Source organism: Harpia harpyja, chromosome 4 (assembly GCF_026419915.1).
Source record: "Harpia harpyja isolate bHarHar1 chromosome 4, bHarHar1 primary haplotype, whole genome shotgun sequence".
Lineage (NCBI taxonomy): Eukaryota > Metazoa > Chordata > Aves > Accipitriformes > Accipitridae > Harpia > Harpia harpyja.
Window position 1 is genome coordinate 5,313,618 of NC_068943.1, and position 14,827 is coordinate 5,328,444.

General features: G+C 35.7%; 1 protein-coding gene across 3 annotated transcripts in view; it reads left to right on the top strand.

Annotated features, from left to right (window-relative positions):
* STK24 (serine/threonine kinase 24) overlaps window positions 1-14,827 on the top strand; it is a 65,677-nt gene that overhangs the window by 30,839 nt on the left and 20,011 nt on the right. For all 3 annotated transcript variants that reach the window (XR_008234927.1, XM_052785738.1, XM_052785739.1), the window contains 3 exons: window positions 10,143-10,199; window positions 13,186-13,294; window positions 13,407-13,564. Coding sequence is in view for 2 of the 3 variants with exons in the window: in XM_052785738.1 (XP_052641698.1) it covers window positions 10,143-10,199; window positions 13,186-13,294; window positions 13,407-13,564 (324 nt within the window). In the remaining variant the exon portion in view is untranslated. The remainder of the gene's footprint in view (window positions 1-10,142; window positions 10,200-13,185; window positions 13,295-13,406; window positions 13,565-14,827) is intronic.

Below are 14,827 nucleotides of genomic sequence, written 5' to 3' on the forward strand. Positions count from 1 at the left end.
CCCTCCTTCCCTTATTTTGTTTTTCATATTTTGGATGAGGTTCGAAGTTGAGCTTTTCTCAATTCATGGTCCTTAAGATTAAAGTCAGGGGAAAGAAATCCCAAACAAACCCTGCTCGCTCCACACGGTTTTAAAAGCCTTTTTTAAAAATGGATCTCTGAATGATTCCTTAATATCCAGATGATTTCCACCTAATTCTTTGTGTGTTTAAATTTCTAGTGAGCATTATCCCAGAAAAGTTCTGTAGAAACAAATTACTGTATTTCATTCTGGAGGGAAATACGTCCTTAGGATTTTTTTTTTTTTTCTTGTTAGAGATGCCACCTAGATGCAGCATGGCTGTTTGTCTTCCAAATGTCGATGGAATAATTATTTAGTAGAAAGAGCAATTTAAAATAAACAGAAGTTTACCTTGACATCAGAAGTTTAAACACAAAAATCCCATGTTACCTTTTTTACTTATTTTTATTTTTTTATAAAAGCAGACTTTTCAGGGGTGATTTCCACCCTTCCCCACCTACCTTCAGGTCACTTGTATGAATACTCAGCTATAGATCTTGCTTTTCTTGTTCTTATTCCAGTAAATGTTATATGAAACGCACTAAGAATATGACTGGAATCATAAGGAAGAACTTTCTTGGGTTTTGTTGGTAGGTTTTTTTTTTAATGGGAATATTTGGGCGTGTAGTAGACCAGTAGTAGATATGGGTTATATGTTTGCTGGACAGATTTCCCCCCCCCCCCCCCCCCCCGAAGGGTGCAGATTTCGAGAGCATAGTTACCACTTGGACTTTAAGCTATATCTGTTACTAAGTCCTGTAAAGTTTTGCCTTGTTTTTTCCATTTATGATGAGAGTATATTATTTAGCTATTAGTTTGACTTCTTTAAACCTAAGTAAGAGCTTTCCGACTGTGTAGACTACTATTAATAACTGCCATCTAGCCGCCTTATCGGGCTCTACCATATAAATACAAAGGTTCTGTAGATTGTAACTTAAATATGTTGAGGCGGTAAAGAAGCAGATCGTCCTATGAAATACTATCCCACCTAATTCTACACTTACGTAGCTTTGGAAGAGATTTACCTATGGATATTATGAACAACTTGCAGATCCTTCAGACTTAAAATGTTTACAGGTCCTTGCTATGTTGATAGATTTAAATTAGCTTGGGTTTTGCTTGACTGTGTTCAAATATTTGGTGGTGGTTGTTGGTTTTTTATGGGTTTGGATTTTTTTTTTGGTTTTGTGTTTGGGTTGGTTGTTTTCCCAAATGCTGAGATTTCTTTTACAGTAGTCAGCTTCCTTAGTTTCATTAGAAAATTTTCTTTTGTAATCTTCTACACATGTTTTATGTTGTTCACCTGTAGGAATTTGGATTTTTTTCTTAGTATATAGTCTTTACATGATGTGTTACTTCTATACCCCTTCTACTGGTGTTCAAAGAGGCAAAACCAATATTCAAATTCAAGAAAGGAAACTTTCAGAAAACTGCAAATCTTTTTCTGGGAATTCTAACACTTTGTTTTTTATCTCTACAAGGTATTACAGAATGCACCAAAATGAGCAGTAGCACACTACAGCTTGTGTAAATCTTACCAGGTTCATTCTGTTCCTGTAAGACAAGCTAAATCACAAATACAGTTTATTTTTATTAATGGGTTGCCCCCCCCTCCCCGTGAGCAGATGAGAAGGAAACAAAGGCACCTTTTATTTCCTTCACTTGAGTGGCCTTATAGTGTCAGTGAAAGTGGAGGTGTTTTTGTTTGTTCTGTTTTTTTTCTGTTTTTTTTTTTTAAATAAATTCAGTCTTATGCCTACTTCTCTAGGAATTCAGCAAGGAAGAGTAGAAACAGGGCTGAGAATTGCTAGACTGCTTTCTAGTCTAAAATAAAATATCTGTTGATGGACACGCATTCTGATAAAATGAGAGACCGAGATGTGGGTGGGAAGTGTTATGTTGTTTGGAGGCTCTGGAATTCGTGAAATACTTAAAGAATTCTTTTCAAAGGTATATGTAGTTATTGCTTTGTCAATTTTTCCTGGAGGGAACTGATACTCAAAGCAATATTCTTTCTCTTTGGAGCCTCTCAAACTTTATAGTAAAATTCAATCATTCATTTAAGAAGAGGGATCAATTTTAACTGTTCTCTTTAATAGTATACCAGATGATCTGCTTTGGCATGGCTCGATTTTTTGCTCATACTTTCTTGATGAATAGATTATCTTAATCTGTATTTCATAGCATCTGCTTTTGCTCCTCTTATACTCCAAAACCCTGACGCTGGATATTAATTTCCAAGGTTAAAGATAGCTAATTCACTGCAGCTGTTGGTGTTTCAGTTATTTTTCACCTAAGAACACTGGACAGTACTTGAAGACTCTGCTCTAAAACATGGACCATTCGTTGTGACAGGATGAGGGAAGGGGAAGGGGGGGGAGAGGATGATTTATCCAGAGGGTATCTTTGGTGGCTAAGACAACCTGGGTGTCTTTAGCCTTGTTCTCTCATAAAAATAGTTTCTCTTGTTCTTCAAAACCAACAGTTGTCTTTCCGTGCCATCTTTCAGATGCTCTGAAACAAGTGTCTTTAGAAAATACTATAGTTTGTTTTTATTTAATGAAATCCGTAATGACATAAACAAATAGCTTCCCCCTTTATAAAATGATACAGCAATCTATACAAGCTTGTGTTGTAGTAGTAGGTGGAAATAGACAGAAGAATATTAGCAGATGAATAGATTGTCAAAAAAAAAGTTCAAGTGAAGGACTAACTGCTTGATGAAACTCAATATGCTTTGTAGAAAGTGTTGGAATGATTGATGGTGGCATTCTTTATTCCTTGTAACAAGGCTGGAGAACTTTTTATTCATCAGGTATGGAAGAAAAATAGTACTTACTGAGATTGCCTTTAAGAACAAACTGTACTGTCTTAGAAAGGTGGTGTGAATTGGCACTGAAAGATTTTTTTTTTCCCCCCGACTTTGTCTTCTGTGAAGACAGTTCTGAAAGCTTGTAAAATCATTATAACCTTTCTTGATAACTGTTAAACAGTCATAGGACCCTAGATATGGAGTGGTAGAATTGGTTTGTCTGTTTGCAGTGGAAAGGGCTTGATTATTTACTACTTACACTAAATAGAATTAGGTACCCATGGTGTTCAAATCTTGGAGAAACTGCAGTCTAAATAACTTTCTCTGGCAATCAGTAATTCTACCCTTGGTCACATCCCTTCTGTCTGTCAAAAGAGTTGAACAATCCAACAAAAAAATCCAGCAAAAGACATTGAGCAATCCAACTGGCATCTGGATAGGCTGTTTGAAGTTCAGGGATGCATTGCTTACCTTCTCTGTCCAAGGATTGCGTACTGGAAAGAATGGACCAAAAGCAGATAGTGGTATGCTATTCATTCTGCACTGTTAACAGATGGCAGCACTGGGTCTTGTTCTGATTAGGTTTAAATTGAACCAATAATATATATAGGTAATACTTATAACTAGTCAAGAAATGACAGGAATTGAGGTGATGAGATAGAGCTGTATGTATTCCTTGCCAAAACCATGCATTTGCTGAGTAACAGTAGTAGCCACCTTGTACTGTTGAAGAGCTCCTGGCAAATGGTACCTGTTCTAATACTAATCTGTGGGCATAGAAATTGAACAGTCAGCTAACAGCTGGAGAGTTTGCAAATCCCAATGAGTTTCAAGGATCTAATGGCAATACATCAACTCATAGGTGCCTTCTCTCTAAAGCCTAAAATAATAATTTTCTTGTATATTTATTCTTTTTTTATGAAAGGATAAGCTCCAGGCAAAGGGCATTTAAAATATTTTGGAGGTCTTGGTACTTCTTGATACGTGTTTTCAGATTTGAGACAGTTGTTAACATTTACTGTTCTTGTGGAAAGGTTTGCGCTTGTCCAGGAGGAGCAGGAACCACAAATATATAAATGCCTTTTCTTGTCACTGCCTTAATGCATCATTTATAGCATCGTACAAAACTTATTTTTTTCTGATCGACCTGTATCATATCTCTGCGTATAAGCTCACAGATGTCCATGTGAGTTAATGAGAACTCATATGCCAGGGTGTGCCTATTCTTCATCCTGTAGAACAAGACAGTGACTACTATGGTGACTTGGTGTTGAAAGGAGATGGTAAATGAATAAAATGGTGCCTGAAGCTGAACTTGATGATTGTGAGGAAAAGAAAGCATTTTGAAGAATTCAGATATATGAGTGATCATATTCCTTAAGGTGTATTTCTCGTTGGTTAATAATTTCTTCCTGTTTTTATGAGGGGTGTCGGAGTGATAAATGTTTTCAGATCATGTTAAACAGGTGGTTTTGTGCTTCTGTCTTCCGTGGCTTGCATGGCTGGACCTTCTTTGTTGGGGGGGGGGGGGGGTGGTGAGAGACCATCTTTGCCATTATGTGATTCTGCCACCTGGTGGCTTTGTCGAGCAGCATGGACTTCTGATGTATCGTTAAAAGCGTAAGTGTGAAGAAATCCTGAAAAAAAAATCCTTTCCTTCCAAAACAGGGAATCAGTGGGCAAATTTGCTTAAAGTAGGTATAGAAGACAAGTTCCATGATCTCTGCATCATGTTTTTGAAGTCAGACGTTTAAGAATCAGTGTGAAAGTATTTGAGAAGCTTCTGGTTGCTACAGCTGTCAAACTTCCCTGGGTGTTTTTATATATGAAGTTAACAGAAGATAAATCTCCATGAGGAGTGGTAACAACCTGTAGCAGGAATGCAACTTAGAGAGGTCATCCTGTTGCATACATTGTGTATCTCAAGTTCTTTTAATATGGTTTCTTATGCTGGAGAATCAGTATGAATATTAATACAAATTTATACCAGTATTGAAATATAAGTCTCTTTCTGGCCCATATTACTTTGGCATATATACCAGTTAAACTGAAATTTTTATTAAACAAAGTATCACACATCACACTGTGCAATGCATATCAATTTTGGAACTAGTTTGTTCTTTTCAGATTAGTTGAGGTTCTGTCCAAGGTATTCTGTTTCTGTTTTTCAGTACTGTAGGTTTTTCTACTAATCCAGTGATGGTAAAACTTTTAGTATATAGATCAACTTAAGCTAGTTCTTACTTTGATTAGCAAATCTGTTGTGTTACTTCAATCAGGTATGTAATTTCTAGCTTGTGATTGTTGACAGAAGTTAAAGTGCTTGTAAATATAGATTCTAAGTGGAATTTGGAGATGGCTTGTCTCCAGAACTAAACAAGCCTTTTATACGTATTTATAAATACCCTCTATTCTGCTGCTAATTGTGTACTGTAAATTGAAGCTGGGAAATACCCTTTCTCACAATAAATTTAAGGTGGGAAATTATCTTTCTCACAATAGGTGGGGGGATTTTATTTCACTTCGAAACAAACATGTTCACTGTTGTGCTACTGTTTTCAAATTGTATTAGTTGATTTGCTTGATTTAAGACTCTTAGTTGAATTCTATATTACTGTACAAGTCACTTGGTGTTCTTACTTCCGAGTCCTTATAGTCCTTCTCTTTTGTGACTCTGTGTTATGTTTTCCTCTGCAACCTCTCCTTCCCTCAAGAAAGGTGATTTAGAAACATTTTCATCAATACATACTGTGGCTTGATTGCTTCAGGTCAATCTCTCCTGTATAATATCACAGTGCTAAGAAATGTGGGAACATGTTCTTCATGTAAAAAAACCCAAACAAACCAACAACAAAAAAAAACCCAAAGCATCTCTGAAGATAGGCCTCTCCATGTTTATTCAGATGTTTTACTAACTTCGTAAGGACTTATAAACAAACATTTTAATCTTGATTGCTTATTTCTGTATATGTCTTCTATACTCCTCTGATTTCGGTTAAAATGTACTTCTAGACTCTAGAAGATTTTTTTGGTGGATGGCCTTTTTTTCTTGGTGTATAGTCCTTGATTTTTACATATTAGAAGTTCTTTACCTGCTGTAACTGTACTTACTTTACAAATAATTTCATGGTGTAATAATTACTTAATGGAGAATATTTCATTAGAGGTAAAGCTGCTGTTGTAAGGTTTTTGTGTGGTTCCAGAGTTAAAATCAGAAGTCAGACCTCAAGAAGAGCGAGCTAGTTTGGAAAGCATTTACAGAAACTCTGCCTTTCTGTATCAAAACTTCTTTTGGATTTCAGAGCTGTTCCTTTCCTCAGTTTCACGGCATCAGAGGAAAACCTCTTGTTCCTATTGTGAAAAAGGAAATGTTCCACGTGCCCTCATTAATGTGCTCATCTATGTTTATAAAGAAATAATAGTCCTATATTTGGATTGATGACTCACCATGGCTTCACTGTATTTGGAAGAAAATTCAGTGCTGTGTTGTGACTGATGCTTAAAAGAAGAAAACTGGTCTTATTTCAGATCTTAAAATGGAGTACTGAATGTTGCTAGTCTCAGTATATAAGCGTAGTATCTTCTTGAAAATGTAAGTGATTATGTGTAATGTATAATTACTAGTTTAGGCTATGGAAGAAAATTTAGTGCTTTCGGTGTTCTATTTGAGAGGAAAAGTGGGGAATATATACAGAAGAATGTGAGAATTACAAGCAAAAAAAGAATTTGGGCAGCTTTAAAAAGGAAAGTGACAGTAGGTGTTAGGGAATGTGAAGCGTGCCAGAGATACTTGGAAAGGAAGGAAAGAAGGAGGCACGTTGCTCTGGTGATGCCAAAGTCAGATGATAGTAATGCTCTACTTGCCTTGTGCTGTTGTTACAAGGCATAAAGTAAGTATATATAGGTTACTGGCTCTAAGATACAATATGTATTAAGCAATTCATTAAAACTGTCTCACCAAAAGCATTTCTTTGCTTTTTCTTGTTAAGCAATGTATGCAGATTTTAAATAAGAAAGCTAAAAAAAAATTCCAGCAAGAATTAGTTAAAAGTGATAGTAAGATTCGCTGCAATAGTAATTACATCTGTTCAGATACTTCATATGAATGATGAAAACTTATAAAAAACCCTGAAAACATCCATGAAGTTGAGTAATATTTCTGTGGTGAGGAGGAGGAGGAACCATAGGGAATTAAAAATTACTTTGAATCTTGGGCTACAGATATAAAGATGCCATAATTGTAATAAGATTGCTGTTGCTTAGCTTCCCACTGGGATACAGATACAGTTATGTGTGTGTGTTCCCTAATTGCATTTCCATGCTTTACTTGTTTTAAAATGTAGTATTACTGAGTTTACTGGATCCATGGCTTTTATATTGTAGATTCAGACATGTGGCTCCAAGCAGTTTTCAGGAGCAAAGACTGAGCAAACCAGGAAAAGAAAAGGATAAATATTGATTTAAAAAGACTATGAATTGTATAACTTGTAGCTGTATAATTGTGTTACATGACTGTGTAACTATGTAATTAAAATAATATTATTAAATGTGGTTTTTTTAGTTATTTTCTGCTACCTCTAATTTCTAATTTTCAGCTGGAGAATTTAGTAGCTAGTTTTATAGAGAATTTATCTTTTGGTAAATTGTATCTTATTTCGAGTTGTGAGCTCTTTAAATCCACAAGGTAATTGAGATGATGGAAAAGGGAAGATGCATCTCTTATTGACTTCTTGGTGAGGTGGTTTTTTTTTGTTTGGTTGGTTTTTTTCCCCCTGTTTTTGAGAGGATCAGGGGCTTCATTTGTTCTACCTTGTTCTTTCCTACCCAGGCATTTCCTTTGAAATAAAAAGCAGCAATACAGTTGACGTGTTTGCGTTTTACATTTAATTTTAATACTAATTTAATTTCGCAGGCACACAAAATTTGAATATTCAGGGAATTTCATGCAGATTTAAAAGACGTTATCAGGCTGAAGCAAAATATGTATATAAAATTTTGATCAAGTTTGGGAAGATCTCTGAAGATGAAATGACTTACTATAAGACGCTTCTCAGAAGCTTACTTGTTCTGGAACTGTTAGGATCTGGAGCCTTGAAGGGACAGGCAAAATCTGAGAAACTCTTAGCAGCAAACAAGTATTTCAGTACTATAAGGGACTCTCAAGATGAGCTATAATTCTTGGGATATCTGTGGTGTCTGCAGAAAGTTATCAAAGAGCGTTATCAAAATGCTGTATGTAGATACTAAGATAGATTACATTTTAAAATTACTTTTTCTCCCTAAAAAATGTGTTCTGGCTATTTTAAAATATTTTCAACGAGGCTGTGTTTGTCAAATAATATTAGTTGACTCCTGAAGAAAGGTATCTAAATTTAGCTGGATCTGTGTGTTAAAAATAGTGCATGGTGAAGGAACTCTAATTCAGGGTCTTACCTAAAAATAGTACAATTTTTGTAATTGAAGGTAGGTGGGGAGAGCTGTGTGCATTTCCCTACAGAAGGTGCATTCTGAGACCAGAGAAGGGACAGATACAGATGGAACTACAGCTATAATAATGACTAAAAGGCTTAAATAAGTACTAAGGGATAAAACTTTCTAATCCCTAAGGGGATTTAGAAAAAGTTATGTTCTGCAATACATTTATCACTTTTCTAAAAAATTTTAATCCAGCTTTATAGATGAGTATTCAGTTTTATGGGCCCTGGCTGTGAGCTGTTATTTTTGCATTAAGTTTTATTTTGCAGGATAACGTAAATAAATATTGTTTCTATTTATGTGCTCCTTGCTCTGAGAGATCCCTACATTTTTATGCTAGAAGTCTTGTGAATGTTTAGTATGTAGAGTTAAAACTAACAAACCATAATATAACTTAATAATCATAAAAACTAAAACAAAACCCACCATAAGTTCCACACAGCAATTTCATTTGAATATCTATCTGGTCGATTTATGGCCTTGCTTTAAAACATGTTTCAAGGCTGGTACTGCAAGGAAAAGGTGGACTAACTGCTTTTCTTAGTGTATTTGGGAGTAAGATGCTGCAAACAGTGGAAAGAAATGATTGGGTCCAGTCTCTTTCTTAGCATAGTGTATTGTTTATCTTGTGTTAAACATTCCTATAATATGTATCAAGGTTTCCCTTGAGAATATAGTAGCTTGATTTTTGTTGTTGTTGTTAGCTTTTATTTTACTAGCTAAAGCTAACAAATTGCTATAGTAATCATAAATAATCTTTATTACTAGTTTGCTTCATCTTTCTTGAACACAGTTGTCCAAAATTCTATACCATATATCAGATGCATAAGCATTAGTGGAGAAAACTTACTGGTATTCTTCCTTAGGTCAGACAGATGACTGTTCAAGAAAATGAAACTACGCAGAGGTGCCAAGAATAAATTTTAAATTAAAGTCAACCTAGAGAGGAGTCAGGCTAATTGAAGAAAGTAGTTTGGAGTATCTGTACAAATAAAGATTGTACAGATCTTGTACAAAATCAAGACATTTTTTCTAAGGAAAGGGAACATATTTTATGTAATGTAATTATTATTTGGTATTCTGAATGTCTATAATCAGAGTTTTAAAATTTAAGTTTATTCTCCTCCATTTTCATTGAGTGGCCCCTGTCTGTCTCTTTCTTGTCTCAGAAGATACTTTTGCAAAATGTACTAAGGAGTCTGATAAGAACAGGTAGGTGGGTGGCTTTTGGGAGTTAATATGCTGGTGAGCTCAGGCTCAGAATACTTGTCCAGTTCTAGTTGGCATAAAGGCAAGAGGTTTCCTTCTGCTACTTGACTCTTTGGTAGGGATTAAAGTTTCTTCTTCCCTGGATACTGTCTATATTCTAGTAGTATTAATATCTGTACAAAAAAGAGGTACCATGAAATGAGCTTGAGTGTGATATTAAGAGTATGCGTCAATTATTTGGAAGTAATGAACTTCTAATATCTGTGCTCTTACCCATTGGTAAATGTGAAGTAGCTTTCCTCTTGTTAATTTAGAGGAACATAATTAAACTTTCTTGAACACATACAATTGTGTAAATAGCTTGTGACAGACTAAATGAATTCCTTATCAGATGGGACTAAAAATAATATTTCTTAAAAGATTAATTCAAAGATATTTTGGAGGAACCGCTAAACTTTAGTGGCCTTTCAAAACTGTAGATTCTTTCTTCAGCAAAAAGAATGGAACAAGTCCCATTAACTTAATAACTGATTTTTTTTTTAAACTTAATACTCTTTTTTTTGTTGTTGTTGCTTTTGTTTTGCAGGATACAAAATTATGGATAATAATGGAATATCTGGGTGGAGGCTCTGCCCTTGATCTAGTAAGTAAATTATGTATGATTTTTGTTATTTTACCTCACAATTATTTTCCTATCTTGCAATTCTGGAAACTGTAATATGTCATTTCGCTATGACAATGTTTGCTTCTAGTAAAGGAGAAAAAGTATTTGTCAATGCCAGGAAAATGTTATTTTCCGTGAGGCAAAGCTGATTATTTGTATAGATGGAAGGGAACTAAGCAACATAATATTGGTAGCAGGATATAAACATCTTGCAATGCTAATCTTCAGTCAGCCAGAGAGCACTAGTAGCTGAAAATAGTTTTTTCTGTCTCTTAATTCTGCCACCACAACTCCTCCTAGTATATATATTTTAATGTATCTACCCCCCACCCCCAAACAAACAAACAAAAGTTTCCCTATTTGAAGTCTAAATAGACAGAAACACAGTTTAGGCTGGTATTAAAAAATATATTTCAAAGAAATAGGAGGAGCTGTGGACTCCCGCGAGCATATGGAGGCCTTACAGAGAAGTCTGGATAGACTGGAGAGCTGGGCAGTCACCAATCATATGAAATTTAACAAGAGCAGGTGCCATATCCTGCATCTGGGATGGACTACCCAGTTTTGAATCATAATTCAAAAGGTTTGGTGCAGATTATGATTTCTGCGACTGGCTGCTGTCCATTCATTTTGGCTATTAAAAAAACCCCAACAAAATCACACACCATCTTATATTTATTGTGGATTTTAAAAATACTATTATGGAAATAAAAATGGATGTTTTAAGTATGTGAAAATTGTCATACCAATTGAGATGGAATGTCTCTGTAGCAAAGTTTGCTGTTCTCAACTGGGGCAACTAGTAAATGCTTGAGGAAAGAGCAAAAGGAAGAAGGCCAGTGTAGAGGGATTCTGCTGGTGACATCTGGAAGACAGGAGGGGGTGGTAAATGCAGGCTGCCTGCAGTTGTGCTGCCATATTTTAATTGTAATTACCTTTTGGAACCCATTTATATCTTTAGTTTCCACATCCTGTTAGAAGGAGTTCTGTGGCTGTGTAAAAATTGATAATGTTCCCCATAAAGATATGCTGAAAAAAAGTTTGTTTATTGTTGCGATAGTTTTTTCCTGATGAAAGAGCCATTAGAAACGGGGTTTGCTTTTATAAATTAATTATACCTTCTTCGTGCTTCAAAAAGGTATAAAAGAGCAGAAAGAAAACAGATGTTATCACATTTTCTTGTCTCTCTTTTTTTTTTTTAATCACACACATTTCACTTTTGTGATGACCACGTGTTTATTCCCTAAGTTTGTTGCCTAGAAATAGTACAAAGTCTTTGGTCACATCCTAAAATGTTATTGAAGAAATTGTGTCACAGAACTGAAATCATCATGTAAGTGCATATTAAGCATCTCATTTGTCTTTCATTCGTTTTCAATTTATGTTCTGTTGTGTGTTTTCCTAATTCTAACATGCATATTATGGTTCTCAGCTGGAATCTGGTAGGACAACTGGCACGCTTTATCATGTTTCCATACTCGAGGAAAGTTTGAATGGGAACCCTGAATTCCATGTTCGAAGTCTATACATGTCATGTTAGCCTGGTGTTTTCTGTACTTGAATATGCACTGGCTTTTTTGAAAATCACGGCTCACAAAAGAAAGTACATTTAATGCAATTACATATATGTTGTTGTTCAACTTTGAGTATAATTTAGGTTGGTGGCTGAGGTACAAGTGCTAATATTCTCAGCCTTAAGTCTGTTTCACTAACCTCCTCCTCACTAAGGTGAGCTAACATCTGACAAAAGAAATTTTCCCCCATTAGATGTGCTGTATCATGTTACCAAGTCTTGAACTGGTGCTCGCAGCCTAGCTGGGGCAATGTCTTAGTGGGTTTCAGGGGGTGGCAATATCATGTATATTATCAAAACTAAAGAAAAGCAAAAAACATTGTAAGTAAAGCTACAAAGGTAAAACAAATAGGTTGTCTGCATTACATGAAATCTCGCCTCTGTTCCTACCTATTAGCTGAGGATTTCTGAGGGATGTAATATTTTAATTTTCATCTGAAAGTTTTATCCAAAATGCTTTCTTTCTTACAGAGTGAAGCTTCAGAGATACAACTTTTTGACTGTGTTTCAGTGACTGCTATTGTGGAGTAAACTAGAATACTGGAATATTTCCAATCTTAATTGTTGTCCACAAAGTTTCTGTCTCTCTCTCAAAATGCCCTTATTGGTTAGGGAGCCTCTCTGAATAGTGACCTTTCCTCTGTCCCTTTAGAGTTAGTGGCATACTCACTTTTAGAATTTATATCAGTTATAGAGAGCTCTGAGATCTTCTACCACTGCTGTTTGTTTCTCTCATAAGAATTAAATTACTTGGAACCTTTAACTCTAACAATTTGCAGATTTATACCTTCAGCTTTATATGAAAAAGGCTAACTTTTTTAATACGCAATGCTCTGTCAGCCTAGCAGTTTGAGTCGTGTTTTACAGAGCTTCACAAAATCCCTTGCAGTATATAGCAATAGGATATGTGATACCCTATATGCCTTAATTTCTTTCTCAGACCTTGAGATTTGGGTGTGTATAGGGCCTGTGGAGTTGCACATCTAAGTTCAGTGTGATGTTAATAATCAGATTACAACATAGATGCTTTTCAGATGCAGTGTATATACGTATGACCTGACCGCAAAGCAATTACTTGAAACTGTGTCTTTATGGAGCTTTTAACAAACTTTTAAAAGTGTTATAGATAAATGAAGTATTTCTTTGCCTGTTGTTCATAATGCCACTTAGTTTAGAACTATGCATTTTTTTAAAAAATATTCTGGGTTGTATCTCATGTTACGAAGTTAGCAAATTAGAAGTTTTGAGGTGTGACAGAAGGAGTTTTATAGTCTTTTTATAGTCACAATGTTATTTCTGTTCTCTCTGTTTCTCCTTTATATGTGTGTGTATATATATGTATGCACACACGTGTGTATATATATATAAAAAAATATTTCTTGCGTCTCCTAGTTAGAACCTGGCTCACTCGACGAAACCCAGATTGCTACAATATTGAGGGAGATACTCAAAGGACTCGATTACTTGCATTCAGAAAAGAAAATCCACAGAGATATTAAAGGTAAATTGTTTTTTATTTGTACTGTAATAATATTAGAAGAGCTCATACAATGTAAATGAACACCCTTCCAGTGTCAAATTTAATTTCTGCTATTTCCTCTTCTTCATTCCAGCGGCTAATGTATTGCTATCTGAACAAGGAGAAGTAAAACTAGCAGATTTTGGAGTAGCAGGACAACTAACAGATACACAGATAAAGAGGAATACCTTTGTGGGAACACCATTTTGGATGGCACCTGAAGTAATAAAGCAATCGGCATATGATTCGAAGGTAAGGTATTTCAAGGCAATAGCCAAAGTCCCTTCCTCTTTTAACTTGAATTACATAAGTTGGTCTTCAGAATGTAGCTAATAACTTTGGCTGTGTCTAGACAGGTGTATGTTTAGATGATACCTAGCAGCTAAAAGCTGTTGGGAAGGAAAGAAGCTTTCCTAATTTATATCCAAACCTTAAGTTTCCTAGTGTATTAAGCCCATCCAGATAGCAAGAAATATTACAATATTGACAAGTACATCCTGTCAGCTTTTATCCCATGCAATTGATGAGTATTTTTGATGGTTGTTTAAAAGTAGAAGAGAGCAAATATATACAAAATGTTAATATGCTTCCACTTGTTTTTAGAAAAAAAAAAATAGCAACACTGTTGAAGAATATGGGTTTGGTAGGTGTGAAAGTGTTGTGTGAAAGTGCTGTTATTCATCTGTGGAAGAATATGCTGCATAGGTCTATGCTACTTTCTGACCACACTCTTTTACTCTGTATTTTACTGTATTCTCTACAGGGAGGGTTTAATGTCAAGTGTACTTATTTGTAGATATTTACATTGCACAGGATTTTGATTTAGCAGAGTGGTACAGTCACATACTGAAATCACAACACAAGCACAATATATCAATTGTAATATACAGTTGGATCACAACAGAAACACAATTCCCATTATTGGTCTCCATTTGCTCACCACCACGGCACTGGGTGGTGTCCCCAGTTGCGAGGAAGGAATACAGGCATTGAAGCCAGCTCAAGCCCATTGCTCTTTTCAGAATTCATCTTGTTGGTCACTTGGTTTTTATACTTCTGTTAGGTTGAGCTACATATCCACCTCCTTGCTGCCCCTCCCTTCCCCTTCCCCGTGCTGGTTTGGCTAGCTCAGTAAGACATTGCTCTACTGATTATATCTGGGAGGGCTATTTGCACAACCCAGTGACCCACTGGTGCAGCTGTATATCTGAAACAAAGGTCACCCTCAAGGCCCACTTGTGTTGCAGTAAGATCAGCTTTCTTTATGATAATTAGCAGTCATTCCTTATGTTCTTCCCTGAGCTCATCTTTGTTGTCCATCTCCTCTGATCCCCTTGTAGTGATTTGTTGATTGGTCACATCTCCGTGCAGTGAGACAGGTTGGTGTGTTGCTTTCCACTCCGATGCATGTAAGGAACTTGCCAATACTGACTCTGGCCTAGACTGTTTGTAGTATTACTTCCTTCCCTATTTGATATCTTTCTGTAGAAAGGCTCTGTAGAGCCTCTAGAACAT